We start from the raw sequence: 15415 nt of genomic DNA on the forward strand, positions 1-15415 counted from the left end.
GATTTGTTTGGTTGCTTCTTGGATTTGGGAAGAACATGAAGAAAATTTCCTCTTAGTATTTAATTTAATTTTTTCTTCTTTTTTTGTTTGTGTTCTTCTGATATGGGTTTGAGTTCTTGATTGCTGGGTTCGGGCTGTGAAGAACACAAATAACAAGTTGAGGAACATGAATATTAAGAAAAGAAAATTTTAATTAAAATTTTAAATTAATTAGATTTAAGGTTTTTCTTAAAATTTAATTTTAAATTTTTTTTCTGACATGGCTTGTAAAAAAAAATTAAAATGCTGACGTGGCATATAAAAATGTCAAATAATATTTTTTAATAATATTTTAATTGCCACATCAGTGCCACGTCAGCTACCGTCTGCCACCTAGGACTTTGCCGTTAGGGCACTGACGGTAGGGACAAAAACGAGGTCGCTTTTTTGATTTTAGGGACTAAAACGGTGAAAAAAAAGTTAGGAACCAAAGTGAGAATCTTGTAAAAATATAGGGACTAAAATTGGTTTTTCACCAATAAAATATTTAAATGGTTAAAGAAAAGAAAATATTTAAATAGAAATATAAAAATAATAAATAGAGTGATGCGTATTTGTATATCAATTTACCTTGCTAAATAGAAAAAAAAGGACTTTTTAGTTATATTTAGCTTAAAGTAATGCAATAGCCACACATTATTTTACAATTTTTTAATAAACAGTTGATGCAACAAATTTAGAATTCTTACATGGTTTAGCTTAAAGTAATGCAATAGCCACTCATTTTGTCTCACAATCAATATCACTTTTTACTTACCAATAATAACTTAGCATACTAGCAATTTATAAAATTGTTTATGACTTTATCATTTTTTGTTAGGTTGAAATTTGGTTGGGCTCATGCTCCAAGCCTCAACATATATAAAATGAAAAAAAACTTATTTATTTATTTATTAAAACAAACACACAGGCATATGTGTGTGTCTATATAAAACTTATTTATTTGTTTATTATTAAGAGCAAACACTATAAGTTAAAACTTTCTTAAAAAAAAAAAAAAACTTTGAGATGCTTGAGGTGAATATGCTGATTATCAATAGGATTAAACAAAAAAGAAAAAAGAAAAAAAGAGAGAGGAAGAAGTATATACGTATAATCGTATATTGTATACTATTTTTTTTAAAAAAGATTTTGGCATATTACTGCGTGTCGGAATGGAGGGAAAGCCCCAGCTCATAAATTTCAAACTCAAAAAAGTCACGAAAAATTCAAAGTCATTCATCGCACCAAACACACACACACACAAAAAAAGACAAAAAGAGAGAACTTAATAAAAAAAGACAGCTATATAATACTAATAATAATTAACAAAAAGAGAAAAAAAAAAAAAAAAGATTAACATCGAAACCAAACCAAACCAAATCAAACCTGTCCTGTCCAAAAAGCAACAACTCATAACATAACATCACCTGTCCCATTTCCCATTTCTCCAACTACCCAAAAAATTCATCGAGAAAGAGAGAGAGAAAAAGAGAGAGAGTGAGGGGAGCTGCGATCAGGTATGTTGCAGCAGAGCAGCGGAGGTGGGACTGTGACTGTGGTGGGGCCGGACTTCGAGCTCCCCGACGAGATACTGTCGGTGATTCCCACGGATCCCTACGAGCAACTCGATCTGGCCCGGAAGATCACGTCCATGGCGCTGGCTTCTCGCGTCTCCAAGCTCGAGTCCGAGGTCGCCCGCATGCGCCATAGGCTTCACGAGAAGGACCAGGCGCTGTTCGACCTCGAGGACCGCTTCGGTTCGCTCGAGCGAGCCTACCAGGAGGCCCAGGCCAGACTCAATGTCGCTCTCGATGATAATGTACGTACTTCCCTACCTACCTACCTACCTACCTTCCTCTCTAATGCTTTAGGCGTTGTTGATTGTTTGCTGTGAAAATTTGATGTTTCCTATGGCTAGTGTGTGTGTGTGTGGGGGGGGGGGTGTTTAGCTCAATTGAATAAATAATTTGATGTTTCCTATGTGTTGATTATTTTTAATTTTTTTTACAAGTAATGATTAGGTGTTGATTGTTTGCTGAGTAAATTTGGGAAACAAAATTTGATGTTTACTATGTTTTTTTTTAATTTATTTTTATGTTTATGTTTTGATTGTTTTTCAATAAAGTGTGGGGGTGTTTAGCTCAATTGAATATATAATTTGATGTTTCCTATGTTTTTTTTATGTTTATGTTTTATTTATTTTTAATTTTTACAGGTAATGATTAGGTGTTGATTGTTTGCTGAGAAAATTTGGGAAACAAAATTTGATGGTTCCTATGTTTTAAGTTTTTTTTTTTTTAATAGTTGTGTGAGTCAAGAGTCAAAACAATTGAATAAATAGTTGTGTGAGTCAAGAGTCAAGATAATGAATTAAGCGCCTGTTTTATTTTTTATTTTTATTTTTAAATAAAGAAAGTTTTTGAGATTTGAGGGTTTCTTGTCCTTTGATTTTTGTAGCTATAGTTTAATTAATAGTTACTTATTTAGTTATCAAAGCAATAATTTGGTGCTGTTTGTTTGTTGAGAAAAATTGGGGGGAAGTTTTGAAGGTTTCTATGTTATTTTATTTTTGGGTAAGAATTAGTTATTTTTCATTAAGTGTGGGGTGTTACTGTTTAGCTCGATTGAATAAAATAGTTGTGTAGTTCAGACAATGTGTATGGTGGTTTTTTTTTAATACTACAAAATTTTTTATTTGAGTTATATAGTTTTTAATGATGATTTGGTGGGTTTTTTGCTGTTTGGATGAGGAGAATTTTTTGGGAGGAGGAAAGAAAAGAAATCTTTTGAGTTTTGGGGGGGGGGGGGGAAGAAAATTGTGAAATACTTTCGAGTTTTTTCTAGTTTAGGGATTTTGGAAATGAGTAGGATTTCATTAGAGTTACAGTGAAGCTTGATTGTGTAACCTTTTCAATGAGAAATTTAAGTTGGGATAATTTGCAATTAGGATATGAGAAAGTAGTGCTTTATATGTGTTCTAAAAAAGAGAAAAGGTAAAGGGAGCAATTTCCAATTTCTAATTTTTAATTTTTCATAAAAAGGGTTTGTTTGTTTTAGCTTAAAATGGCAGCATTATTTTCACTGCCAGTTACAATTATATTTTTAAAAATCTAATTTCTTTAATCAAAATAGGCCGATGAAAATCAGCCAATCCAAACACACTCTTAAACTCTATTGATGTTTTATAATTGTGTTGTGTGCTGTTGATTGGAAACCGATGACTGTAATTGTTGATGGAAACCCTAACGAGTTGATATATTAGATAATCCTGTGTTTGCCAGAAAACTTATTTGTTCCATGCTATTTTGGGTTGTCAATTGAAGATGGGTGGAATTATTTGAGTAAAATTGTTTTTATGAAGCCTAGAGAGTGGAATTGTATAAAAAGATGGGCCTATATAAGTATGCTGTATGAAAATGTTGGCCCCTATGAGTATGGGTTTTGTAATGATTTGAGACCTTAATCATTGCCTGGTTGCTAATAAAACTGAAAAAGAAAAATAAAAACTTTGATTGAATTTTGACAAGTTCTATATTTTGCATATGTTAAACTAGTTTAAATCAAGTAGTTGTATTACGGTCCAAGAGAGATGGGTTTTTAGCCTCCATTTATTTCCCTTCAAATCCTCACTAAAAGAATGAAGCATTTGAAACTGATTTTTACTTCCTTTATTTTTTGGATTGAAGATGAGGCTTTCAAGGGAACGGGATTCTTTGGAAATAACTACAAAGAAGCTTGGCCGTGATTTGGCAAAGGTGAGGTTTTACTATTTTTCTGTGGTTGAATTATAGTCATCTAGTTGTTCATTTGCTAAGGTTCTTTTTATTTTTCTATTCTATTAATCTTGCAACTTTTTCTTCGCGGTTGAAGAATACTATAATGAGTTGTATAGTGACATTTTGGGCTGCCTTTCTCTTTCTATTCTTTCTTCCATAATCGATGACAAAAGTGAGTCAATGTAGTTGGAAAAAAAGTTATTGGAATATAATGGTAGGCTTTGCCTCCATCAAAGCAATATTCGTTTTGGTCATTCCTTCCATTGTATATTTTTATTTCATCCCTATTTCCTTCCCACCAAATTAAAAAAAAAAAAAAAAAAAACTTTAACACTAACGTTCACCAGATTAACAAAAAAATCATTATTTCCAATCAGATCCTAGGTTTTGGTTCAAGGTTTAGTATGCTGAAACTTCCACAGAATTGATTTCTAAGACAACTGTAATGACCATTTAATAAAAAATTGTATAGAACAGATAGATGTAACTTCATTTAAAATGTCTAGCTAATGTGAAATATCAGAAACATTTTACATATAGACTAATTTGTTGCCATGAACTTTTAGCTGCTGATTTGTTAAATAAGTTTATAGAAATAACTGCGTCACAAAGAACTGCTTATGTTTGTGTTTGATGCTAAGTTTGGCATCTGTTGTAGTTGGCATTTCCTCTATGTTTACCTAGTTTCATTTTATTTTCCAGAAGTTAAATTAAATTTATTGTTTGGGATGTTAATACCAATTTGATATGAATCACATGTGGTTTGATTGTAAGATTATCTGCTTCAAGTGGCCAGGAAAGATATGCCAAATTGAGTCAATCTGATATGGCCTAGTGGCTCCTAGTTGGAGTTTGGACCTGCTTGGTGATGTTCAAAGGCCTTAAAAATGCTTAGTATTGGGCTCTTTGATATCTACTTTTGTTTGACAAAGTAGTTTTTCATTCATTTGGATCCAGGACAATGCACTCACAAAAGAGGACTTGATGTTTGAGGAAAGAAAAGGAACAAAAAAAAAAAAAAAAAACGGAACCTAGGAATCACCACCAATTAGTGAAAATAGCAAAATAAAATCTAGGAATCACCACCTAGGGTTGTTTGGAATCAACATCAAGCATTGGAGAAGGATAGGAACACTACAATCACCATTGCCACCAAGCAGTAAAAGAAAACTTCCAACCCAAACTTCATTAATCCATGATCAACTATCTACAATAGTGAGTCCAGGGGTCTTTTAATAGGCTCTTCTATTTATGTCAAATATGGAAAGAAAATAAGCTCATAATGACATTACATCACATATGAGAGTAAAAATCTAATAGCAATCAATTCTCTCTAATAACATCCATCATTGTCAATCATGATTTATAAGGCCAAATAAAATCAATCATCATTAATAGGTCCTGTCACAGACAAACTTAAACTCTAAATGGTGTGAATAAGTTAATGTTGAAAGAAGTAAGAAAATTACTAATTTATTAGGTATTGAAGTTCTAGTGGTCTATATAAGCATGCTAATTGTACTCCAATTGAGACAAGTTTATGATAAATAAAATTTCAGTTGGGAATTTTACAATGACTCAGTGTTAACTCCAGCCAACCCTACGTATTACTTCCTAGGTTTATTTTTATATTTTTGTATTGTTTTTCTTGCAAATTTCTTTGGAGAATAGCATACTGTAGCTCAAATGTCATTTTCACCTCTTGTAAGGGAAAGGTGCAGGATGAGTTTTTAGTTTCAGTTGTTCAAAGATTTACTGGGTGCATGTTTAACTTACTAGTAAAATTTGCTTCCCCCACCCCCCCTTCCTTAATACATGACTGCAATTATGTTTATTTCAGCAAATGAGTTGTTCATCTTTCAATTTGTATGGAATTTTCTTGTTTCCATTTTTTTTTTCTATTTATCCATATCTATATTTCATCTTGTCTGCTTCATAGTACTTCTTCCTTTTTATTTTTGGATAGGTAGAAGCACTATAAAGCAGACAGGATGAAATATAGTGCTTCTAACTGTACTTATGGAATTCCTTACTATACTAACTCGAGAGATAAAGTTACTGACCTATTTTTTAAATTAGGACTCAGTTTTTTGGTTCCCTCATGTTGCCCATTGTCCCTTGTTCTTCTGTTTAGAGTTTCTTTCTATTGTTACTTTCAGTTTTGCTTGTTTAACATGCTTGCTGCTACTAGATCTTTATTGTGGATACTGAAAGCTTATTTGATAACTGCTGGCCTGTCTTCTTGAATTGACAGTTGGAACAATTTAAGAGACAACTGATGCAGTCCCTAAATGATGACACATCTGTAAGATTTCCATATTTAGTTTGTTTCTACTCTTTTTTTTAACAAAGACATTTCATGAGTTATATGGAACTAGTGTATTAATGAATTTTTTTCCCTGAGAAATAATTAGCTTTTGTGTTTTGTTTTAACAGACAGCTGAAACTGTTGATATTGGTACATGTGACCAACCAATTCCTAGGGCGTATCCTGATAAGGGTATATTACCTGACTTCATGAATTGTTTGATAAATGTGACCGTATTATGAACTAATATTATCTAGCAGATGTTGAGCTCTTGGTCAAGGGTCTCACATTTGTTTCTTTTATGTTTCCTGGACGTGGTTGGCATCATGCATTCGTCTTTTTAAATCTTACAGATGAGGGGGCCAATGGCTATGTGGCACATCAATCTTTGACTGGCTCAACAGACCTAGCAAATAAAACTGATGAAGGTATATGATCTGTTTGTCTTTTTAGCCTAGGTTGTGCCTCTACATGGTTCCCTTTTAATAGCTTACAATTTTGTTTATAATCATATTTGATAGTGCATATGATCTTGACTTTCTCTCAATAACTTATTTATTTATTTATATTTTAGAAATCTTGCCGTTGATTACACATTATTATTATTCTTAACTTATTGGATATTAATTACTTTGATCAATAAACACATGTTCTGCCTATAATTTTTAAATACAAAAAACTAGAAAATTAAATATTTGATCAATAAACCATCTTGAAAATTTGCTAGTATGGAGATGGATGGTTTGTAGAGAAAATATAATCCCATGGTTAATTTGTCAAAATACACATCCAATTGAAAGTTATAGAGTAGTGTCACATAAACCTATTATATATATTTGAGGCATCTTAATTTCTTTATATTTTTTCAAAAATTTTTCCTTTTAAGATTACATAGTAAATCCTGTCATAGGTGAATTGAAATTATATAAGTTTCAGAGGTTATAAATTTATGCATGTAAGCTACTTTGGTCCACAGCATCATGGCGTTCTGGGCAAAGATTATCTATTACTCCATATATCACACCACGGCTTACACCAACTGGAACTCCAAAAATTATCTCCACAAGTGGATCCCCTAGAGGTTACTCTTCTGTTGGATCTCCTCAGAAAACTTCTGGTACAACATCTCCTACAAAACCACCATATGAAGGGCGTGCAATACTATCTTCGTGGTACCCATCAAGCCAGCAGTCATCAGCAGCAAACTCTCCTCCTCGGGGACGTTCACAGCCAGGTATTTAAAGGTTATTGGTATTTGAGTACAGTTTTGATAGCTTTTGCTGTTTTCAATAAATAGGTATCCTCCTTTTCAACTTATTTAGGCTTTGATGTGATTTTTGGGCACCTTAATGTCCCCATATAGCTTGCACGTGTATTTTCTGGTTCTGTAGCCTGTAATAGATGATGACAGTCTGCTGATTAGCTCATGTCTCAATTACATTTAATAGATTGTTACATTATGCTGTCTCATTTATCTTTTATCTTTTGCGGTTAAAAAAAAAATTGTGTAGGGCGGACTCCTCGAATTGATGGAAAGGAGTTTTTTCGTCAAGCCAGGTGTGTTCCATTATTTCTATTCCAATATATGTTGACTAATTTACTGCAATAATGATAGGGTTCTTTATGGACTGATTTACATATTTCCGTAATCAGGAGTCGGCTATCATATGAACAGTTCAGTGCATTTCTGGCCAATATCAAGGAACTGAATGCTCAAAAGCAAACTCGAGAGGTAATGAGTTGTTGAATGCTTGGTTTTTTGCTACTTATAGCAAGTAAACTGCTTGCACTTATGTTAAACTGGTAAATGGTTTGTAATTATTTCCTTTCAGGAAACTCTAAGGAAAGCAGAAGAGATATTTGGGACGGATAACAAAGATCTTTACCTATCATTTCAGGGATTGCTAAACCGCAATGTGCGCTAGAACTCAAAAGTACATTGCTTGTGATGGTTTTTAATAAGTGGTATGTCTATCTTCAGTCAACATCTCTGTGTGTGTGAGACATCAGTAGCCATTCTCAACTCACCTTTTCATCACAAGGCTTGGCATGTGTGTGTCATACCTTCCCTTTTGAGGTTCCACAAAATAGTCTCCACAATTAGTTTACATCTGAGATCAGTCTACTTTACTTTGATTCAAATTCATTGTAAATTTTGCATGCCTTTTGAAGCCACCAGGAAATGCATCTAATGTGATTTATCATTTGGAGAATCATTATAGAGCATTCCATTATCTGCAAGTGGCGATTAATATGAAGGCCTTTGATCCTTTGCTATTCTTTTTAACTTTTCTTGCACAAACCTGTTGGCTGTTGAGAGCCTAATGAAAGAGGCACAACACAGGATGGTAGAGCACCAACTTCTAACCAGTTTCCTAGGAAATGATTCAGAAAGAGAATCTCAGTTGAAAAGAATGCTCTGACTTTGTTGGAGTAAGGGATACAAAACCTTCCATAGTAGTATATATGATATTAGCATAAAGTGATAACATAGTGATTTTTCATGTACTTACTGGATCAAAGGGAACAATTAATTTTGAAATACTAAGGGTAACTTGTGAATATAATTATATAATTTTTTTTTTCAAGGGCGTCATATTGGATGTAGGACAACCATTGAGATTGAATGCTTGAGATCAAAGAGTTTTCTTGCTTAGAAAGGTTGCAGATAAGAATATTTTTTATTCAGAATAAAGAGAAGAAAATATTTCACCAAAAGGTTGGCTAGGTACTAACAAGGATATGCACATTGAGACATAATAGAACTTACATTGATTTAAAATTAAAAGTAGCTTTTCAAAATAGTATATCTTCTAGATTAAACCTTCGCTTCATAGGAGAAATCACTAGGCTTGGAGTAAAGCTAGAATATTTAGGGAGGAAGCAGTGATTTGTTAGCTACTTGCTTCAAACTACTTCAGCACTAAGTAACTTCAAAGAGTTAAAAAATTGCTTTATTATTGTTAGAATTATGGTTAAGTGAATAAATTCTCCATTTCCTTATGGTTTAAGTTTTTGGGACAATCGGTAATTTAACATGGTATCGGAGTAGGAGTTCTTGAGTTTGATTCTTGGCTTTAGTCTACCTCCCATTTAATTAAAAATCTCACTTGTTGGGTCACACTTACTAAGGGGAAGGTTGGGCCCATACATGAAGGGAGTATTAGAATTATAGTTTAGTGATTAAATTCACACAATACTTATTAAGGGGGAGTTTAGGCTCACATGTGAGGTGAGTGTTAGAATTATGGTTAAGTGATTAAATTCAAAATTTTTTAACAGTTTAAGCTTTTAAAACAATCAGTAATTTAATAATTATGATATAAGTAAGTTACTAACTCCATGGCAAAGGAAACCACAAAGAGTCGCTACCTAGGGTTGGCTGGAGTTGGCACTAGACCATATAACTAAAAGAAGCTATTATCAATCTCAAAATTTTTATTCAAAAATGGAATCCAATGGTCTTTGAATAGAGTAACAAAGTACATAAAAGAAACCCCAATTATTAAATGGCTATGCTTGGAAGGTGAGGTCTTTAGGCTCAATTATTAGCAGGCTTCATCCATTAAGCTATAGGTTGGGTAAACTTCTTTTTACATCTATGCCCATAAGTATGTATAATTGGAGGCCTATATCTTGTGTCCGCGTCACTGAACTTCCTTGGTAATATTGTAGCTGGTAATTTGACATACTAAACACCAAATTTGGATTAATTCTATTACAAAAATTATCAAAGAAAACCTGAGAACTTTTCTTTGTGAGAACAAGAAGGGGGGAATGCCGTTGTTGTCAGGGGTTTGTAACAATCTTACTTCTCTAGTTCAAGAAAATCAAAGAAGAGTTGATGTGGAATTTGATGAAAAGAGGTGTAGTTTTCAATATTTTACTAATGAATTGAAACAACTTAATCCTTTCATGAAATAAAAAAGTTATGAAAGTTATTGTTGGGAAATTTAGACCCGGTTGATAAAATTAACAAGTTTTAAACTCAAGTTGTTAATTAGATTTATTGTGTATAAAACTTGTTAAAACAAACAAACAAACCAACATCAATATCATGTCAATATCATGCACATCGGAAAATTAAATAAGACAAGATATGATGACCCAAGAAAGCCAATGAAACAAACTAGTTTCACAGTAAAAAACCTAGGGGAAAACCTTCCCGAAAAGCAATTCACTTTAGTAAAGCGAAGTTTAAGATCTAGTATAAAACCATTGTTCCTAGACTTTACAATCCCCGTAGATGAACTTACAGCAGAAACGTTCTACCGCTTTAGAAACCTTTGAACTCTTCAATATATGAATGCCATCCTTTTGTACGGATCTCAGTATGTGACTAACCAATGATGCACGACTCCTAGTACTTGACTAACTCACCAACTTGAAGAAGATTGTTGGCTGCAAAATTCTTCACTTCATTAACAATGAAGATCAAGAAGCACTTGGTTTTAAAACCCTAAGACGCAAAGACGCAGTAGCATCTTTCAGAGAGAATAAGGCATCGGTCACCTTTTGCATGTGTTCTCCTTGTATTCTCATATGTGATGATTTTTAAAATAAGCCTTATATATATGTTTAGGGTTGTGAGAAAAGAAACCCTACACATATATGTCAGCATGGGCCGAAATTCAGGTTTGGAAATCTGAATTTCGTAATTCTCGATAGATACAACTGTTGAGTTATCTGTCGAGACCTCGATAGATATATTTGTCGAGCTATTTGTCAAGATTCATTAATCTTTGATAGATATTATCTGTCAGCAGCTGTCGAGAATCTGTCCAGTTTTAATGAACAACTTTTCTTTACTCGTTTCTTGGTCCAATCTTCATGGCTTTAATATTAGACTTGAACTCTTGTTCTTTGAAGTATTAAACATATTCTATATTTACCCAATTACAAGTAAAATACGTTTTGTCAAAGGATTAGCCAATTCTAAATGACATATGTTCATAACATGTTCTACATATGTCCTAACAGTTATGGTGCTTGTTTCTGTCAGCCTCACTGAATAAGCAGGAAAACCAATCCTAGTCTTGACTTCTAAACTTGAGCACCTTTGCCAATACACTTTAAGGGTTTGTTTGGTTGAACGGATTTTAGGGGGGATGGAAAATGGGGGAGAGAAAAGTGTAGAGAAAATGAATTTTGGGAGTGTTTGGTTGGAGGGATTTTAGGAAGGAAAACTAGTGGTGCTCGGGTCTTTTCTCCCCAAGCCCACTAGATTTGAATCTCCCCAAATTGGGGAGAAAATAGGAAGGAAAATAAGGAGCTTTGCTCCTTATATTTTTTGGACAAAACTACCCCTAGCACCACAACAAACGTACTGTTTTTGGTTTGTCTTTTCTTTCATTTCTTGTCTTTTGTATTTGTCAATGTTTTTGTCTCACTCTTTTTTTCCCCTTCCTTTTTAGTCTTTTTCAATGTTGTTTGAGTCTCACTCATTTCTTTTTTGTCTTGGGTGCTTATTTGTTTATTTTCTCACCAGTTTTTTTTTTTAATATTATTTTTATAATAGTTTTGGGTTCTTGAATTTTTTGTGCTCTTTTATTTAGAAAAATAGTGTCCATTCATACACAATTTTTTTTAATAAAAATATAATGTTACTATTTATTTTTATTTTTATTTTTATAATCTAATAGGGATATGATGGTAAATTTATACAAACTCTATTTTCTATCCTCCTATTTTTCTTCTCAACCAAACAAAAAGGTTTTCCATCCCTTCACTTTTCTACCCCCAACTAAACACAAATGAGGGAAACCAAAATCTCTTTTATCCTCTCACTTTTTCATCTCCCAACCAAATGGACCATAAATTTCTGAGAAGTTTTACATCAATGTCTAATGCAAGAGTTACCTCCTATTTAACTTATGATGCTGACTGAAGTTACAGAATGAGTGCAATACTGTACTAGAGGATGCAATATATATATATATATATATATATATATATATATGTATATATATATATATATATATTTTAAATTTTTTATATTAGTAACTAGTAAGTTACATGCATGTAGTGGGTACTTATGATCTCACCATCCACCATGTTCTTTTAAGGGGAGGAGGTGCCATTTGGGCTAGAGCTCATTGGCAGAAGCAATGGATAAATTTATGGTTGCTTTTTATGTTTTAGATAAAGTCATTGATGTGCAGATGCCCCATTTGTTTTTCTGCCAACAAAAAATTGAAGTTGCCTAGATTGCTTACTCCGGCTTCAACTGTTGATGTACAAAATCTTGAAGATTGTATGACTACCAAAAAAAAAAAAAACATAAGCTTGAGTTTTCCTGTAGAGCACATGTACATGGCTTGGTTTGGGAGCTTATTATAATGAAAACATCATAATTTATACAGTGATTGACTTATGATGCTTCGATTGATGGTTGGATATTTGATATTACTAGTTGTTTAAGAAGCAGCTTATATGAGTATATCCCACTTTGATTTGCACTGTTTAAGAAAGATGATATCACTGTACTTATTGAAAAAAAAAAGAAAAAAAACAGAAGAATGATATCACCGTACTTATAAAAAGAAGAATGATACAACTGTAGTATTAGTGATATGCTGTTTAACTAGGATCACATGTAGCCATGAGGGAGTATTGTTAGGAGCGGTTGTTATTGAGAAAGAAGATTGAAGTACCACTTATATGTAACACATTGGAATGTGTCTGACTAACTATTGACAACCAATAAAAAAGTCTGTGGTAAGAAACTCAATGTATGTGTTGCATTAAATTTATGGCTCACATTTTTGTTACAGATGTGAGAACTGAAAACAATTCTATGGACATTAATTTTTTTGGTTATATATTAAAAAAAGACAGACATGATCCTGGAAGAATGTATGTTGATTCTGAAATTGGTTGTGTTATTTTACCCTCCATCCAGGGTTTATGATGTGGCTCAATGGCTGTGTGAAGATGAAAAAGTAAATGTAGCGGGATTTAAATTGGATTGGATGGAAAGGGGTAGAGGGATGCTTGTAATACCGTGGGTAGAAATAATGAAGAGGATATTATAAGCAGGGAAATGACAGAGACCTTAGATGACAGGATGGCATGAAGGTAAAAAATACATGTACTTGACCCAATTAGTTATAAAGGATCCATCCAATAAGGTCTAGCTCATTTGGCACCTCCTGCCCTAATAAATCCTAGGTGGAGGGTGAGGTTTGGGTTCAAGATCCACCCGATGTCAATGTGTGTATAGCTTGTCAATAAAAAATAAAAAAAGGATCCATGGATCTAACTTTGGAAGAGTATCAGGAAGGGGTGTGGCTCTTTTCACCATTTTGTTAGTTTTAAGGTGGGAGATGGCCTCTCTTTTAAATTTTTGCTTGATCTATGTGGGGAGCTTGCTCTCTAAAGGATAACTTCCCAGAACTTTATGGCATTGCTTGTAATAGGGATGCTTTAGTGGCAGAATTGTTATCTCTAGTTTTAACTGGAATGTCAGCTTTGTTCAACCAGCACAAGATTAGGAGTTGGACTCAGTTGCATCTTTCTTAGATTTGATCTATTCTGGTTTGATGAGATGGAATGGAGTTCATCAGCTTTGCTGGAAACAATCTTCCAAGCAGATTTTTGATGTTAGATCCTATTATGAGGTTTATAATTCTGATACCCAACTCTCTTTTCCTTGGAAAACCTTATGGAAGCTGAAGGTGCCAACAAAGGTTAGTTTCTTCGGATTGTTGCTCAGGGGAGGATTTTGACTACTAATAATTTGAGGAGGCATCCACTTGTTGTGTGACTGGTGTTGCATGTGTAAGAGAGATGGGGAAACTACTTATGGATTGCCTTATTACTAGAGAGATTTGGAACATGATGTTTTCATTATTCAGGGTTTAGTGGGTTACGCTGGGTGGGGTTGTGGAATTGCTAGCTAGATGGATGAACAAGTTCAACAGGCATAGATCTCTGGTGATTTGGGCCATGATCCCTCATTGTCTCATGTGGGGTATTTGGAGAGAAAGGAAAGCTTGTAATTTTGAAGGAAGTGAGAGATCAATTCATGATTTGAAGTTTTTTTTTCCTCTAGGCTTTGTTTGAGTGGAAAAATGCTTTGGGTGTTCTTACTTTTGATCCTTTGGCTGATTTGCTTGATTGTTGTAATTTTCATGCTCTGCAGTTTTGTAATTGCTGGTTCCTGAGCTAAGTTTATCTCAATATGTATAAATATTAATAATATTTCTATGCAATATCTCGCAAGGTGACAATAAAATGGCTGCCATGATATATTTATCAGCAGTGTCGGTGATAACTAATTTTAAAATAACATCCTGTATTGTTCTCCAAACTCCCATAATGGGATTTATCAATCAATTCAAAATGTTTGCTATGGCCTGAGAGTTTGTTCTGTGGTAGTGAACAAATAGCACAAGTTATTGTGGACTTAAAGCATTACAGACCTAGATATTCCAGGTTCTGGGAAATGCTAAACACCTGTTTAAAGTTTTTTTAAAAAAAGGTTTAACTTCCATTTGACTTTCTACTTTGGGTGAATCTACATGTTTGGACCCGTTTTCCCATGTTTGTGGTTTATATTTATTTTGTAATTGCATTACTTATTTTAGCCTTCTGATGAAGGACTTGAAAAATTTGAATTAATCTGTTTGGATTTTGGATCGCTATTATTGATTGCAGGTCAATTTTCCATTAGTGGTTGGCAGGTTGTGGACCAAACTTGTTCCTGGCTGCTTTGAGTGGTATTTAATTTGTCGAAGTTGTGATCAACATCAGTTTGATCAGCTATAGTTTAGTAAACAAGAGTAGGGTTTTGTAGGGTTCAGTATGTCCCATTTAATGCAGGTATGCTGTGTAAATAATTATGTTGGTTTCTGCATCACTTGCTCACTTGCTCACTTGCTCGGCTATCTAAGAGTACTTATTGACATTACTGTTAGAAGATTCATTTCTTAAACCTGCTTGTAAAGAGGGAATGCTCTTCAATGTATCTGATAAATTGCATCTTCTCTCTCATACAATTCATCTCTGATAAATGATTAAATCATTGAGATTTTATTTTTTTGCTCGTGTGCATGTTGAATTACATTTATTACATCACCGCCTATCAACATTTGATTGCTGTTGTGCCAAACTTGATTTACTCAGCCATCTAACATATTGCTATTATTATTTTTTTGATAAGTAGCATCAAGCATGTAACATGTTGCTATTAGCAAGAAATAATAAAGATTGCCTATTACTGGACTTGTTGAATGGAGATTGTTGTTCCAGCCAATGTTGTAACAGAAACCTTGAGCCCTAAATTTTTGATTGGTGGTTATTGTGATAG

The 15415-nt window shown here is 33.5% G+C and overlaps 1 protein-coding gene across 2 annotated transcripts; it reads left to right on the forward strand.

Annotated features, from left to right (window-relative positions):
• The first annotated feature begins 1403 nt into the window (after positions 1-1403).
• LOC142618097 (uncharacterized protein At4g15545) lies at positions 1404-15145 on the forward strand. Of its 2 annotated transcripts, none has more exons than XM_075791099.1 (10): positions 1404-1840; positions 3708-3776; positions 6052-6102; positions 6234-6297; positions 6459-6533; positions 7082-7339; positions 7617-7662; positions 7759-7837; positions 7938-8070; positions 14764-15145. In XM_075791099.1, the coding sequence occupies exons 1-9, from the start codon at positions 1541-1543 to the stop codon at positions 8028-8030; spliced, it is 1035 nt and encodes a 344-aa protein (XP_075647214.1). In that variant the 5' UTR covers positions 1404-1540; the 3' UTR covers positions 8031-8070; positions 14764-15145. The 2 variants fall into 2 exon arrangements, with proteins under 2 accessions (XP_075647214.1, XP_075647215.1); XM_075791100.1 differs by having other exon boundaries at positions 14780-14916.
• The last annotated feature ends 270 nt before the right edge of the window (positions 15146-15415 follow it).

This window comes from Castanea sativa, chromosome 11 (genome assembly GCF_040712315.1).
Source record: "Castanea sativa cultivar Marrone di Chiusa Pesio chromosome 11, ASM4071231v1".
In the NCBI taxonomy this organism is placed as follows: domain Eukaryota; kingdom Viridiplantae; phylum Streptophyta; class Magnoliopsida; order Fagales; family Fagaceae; genus Castanea; species Castanea sativa.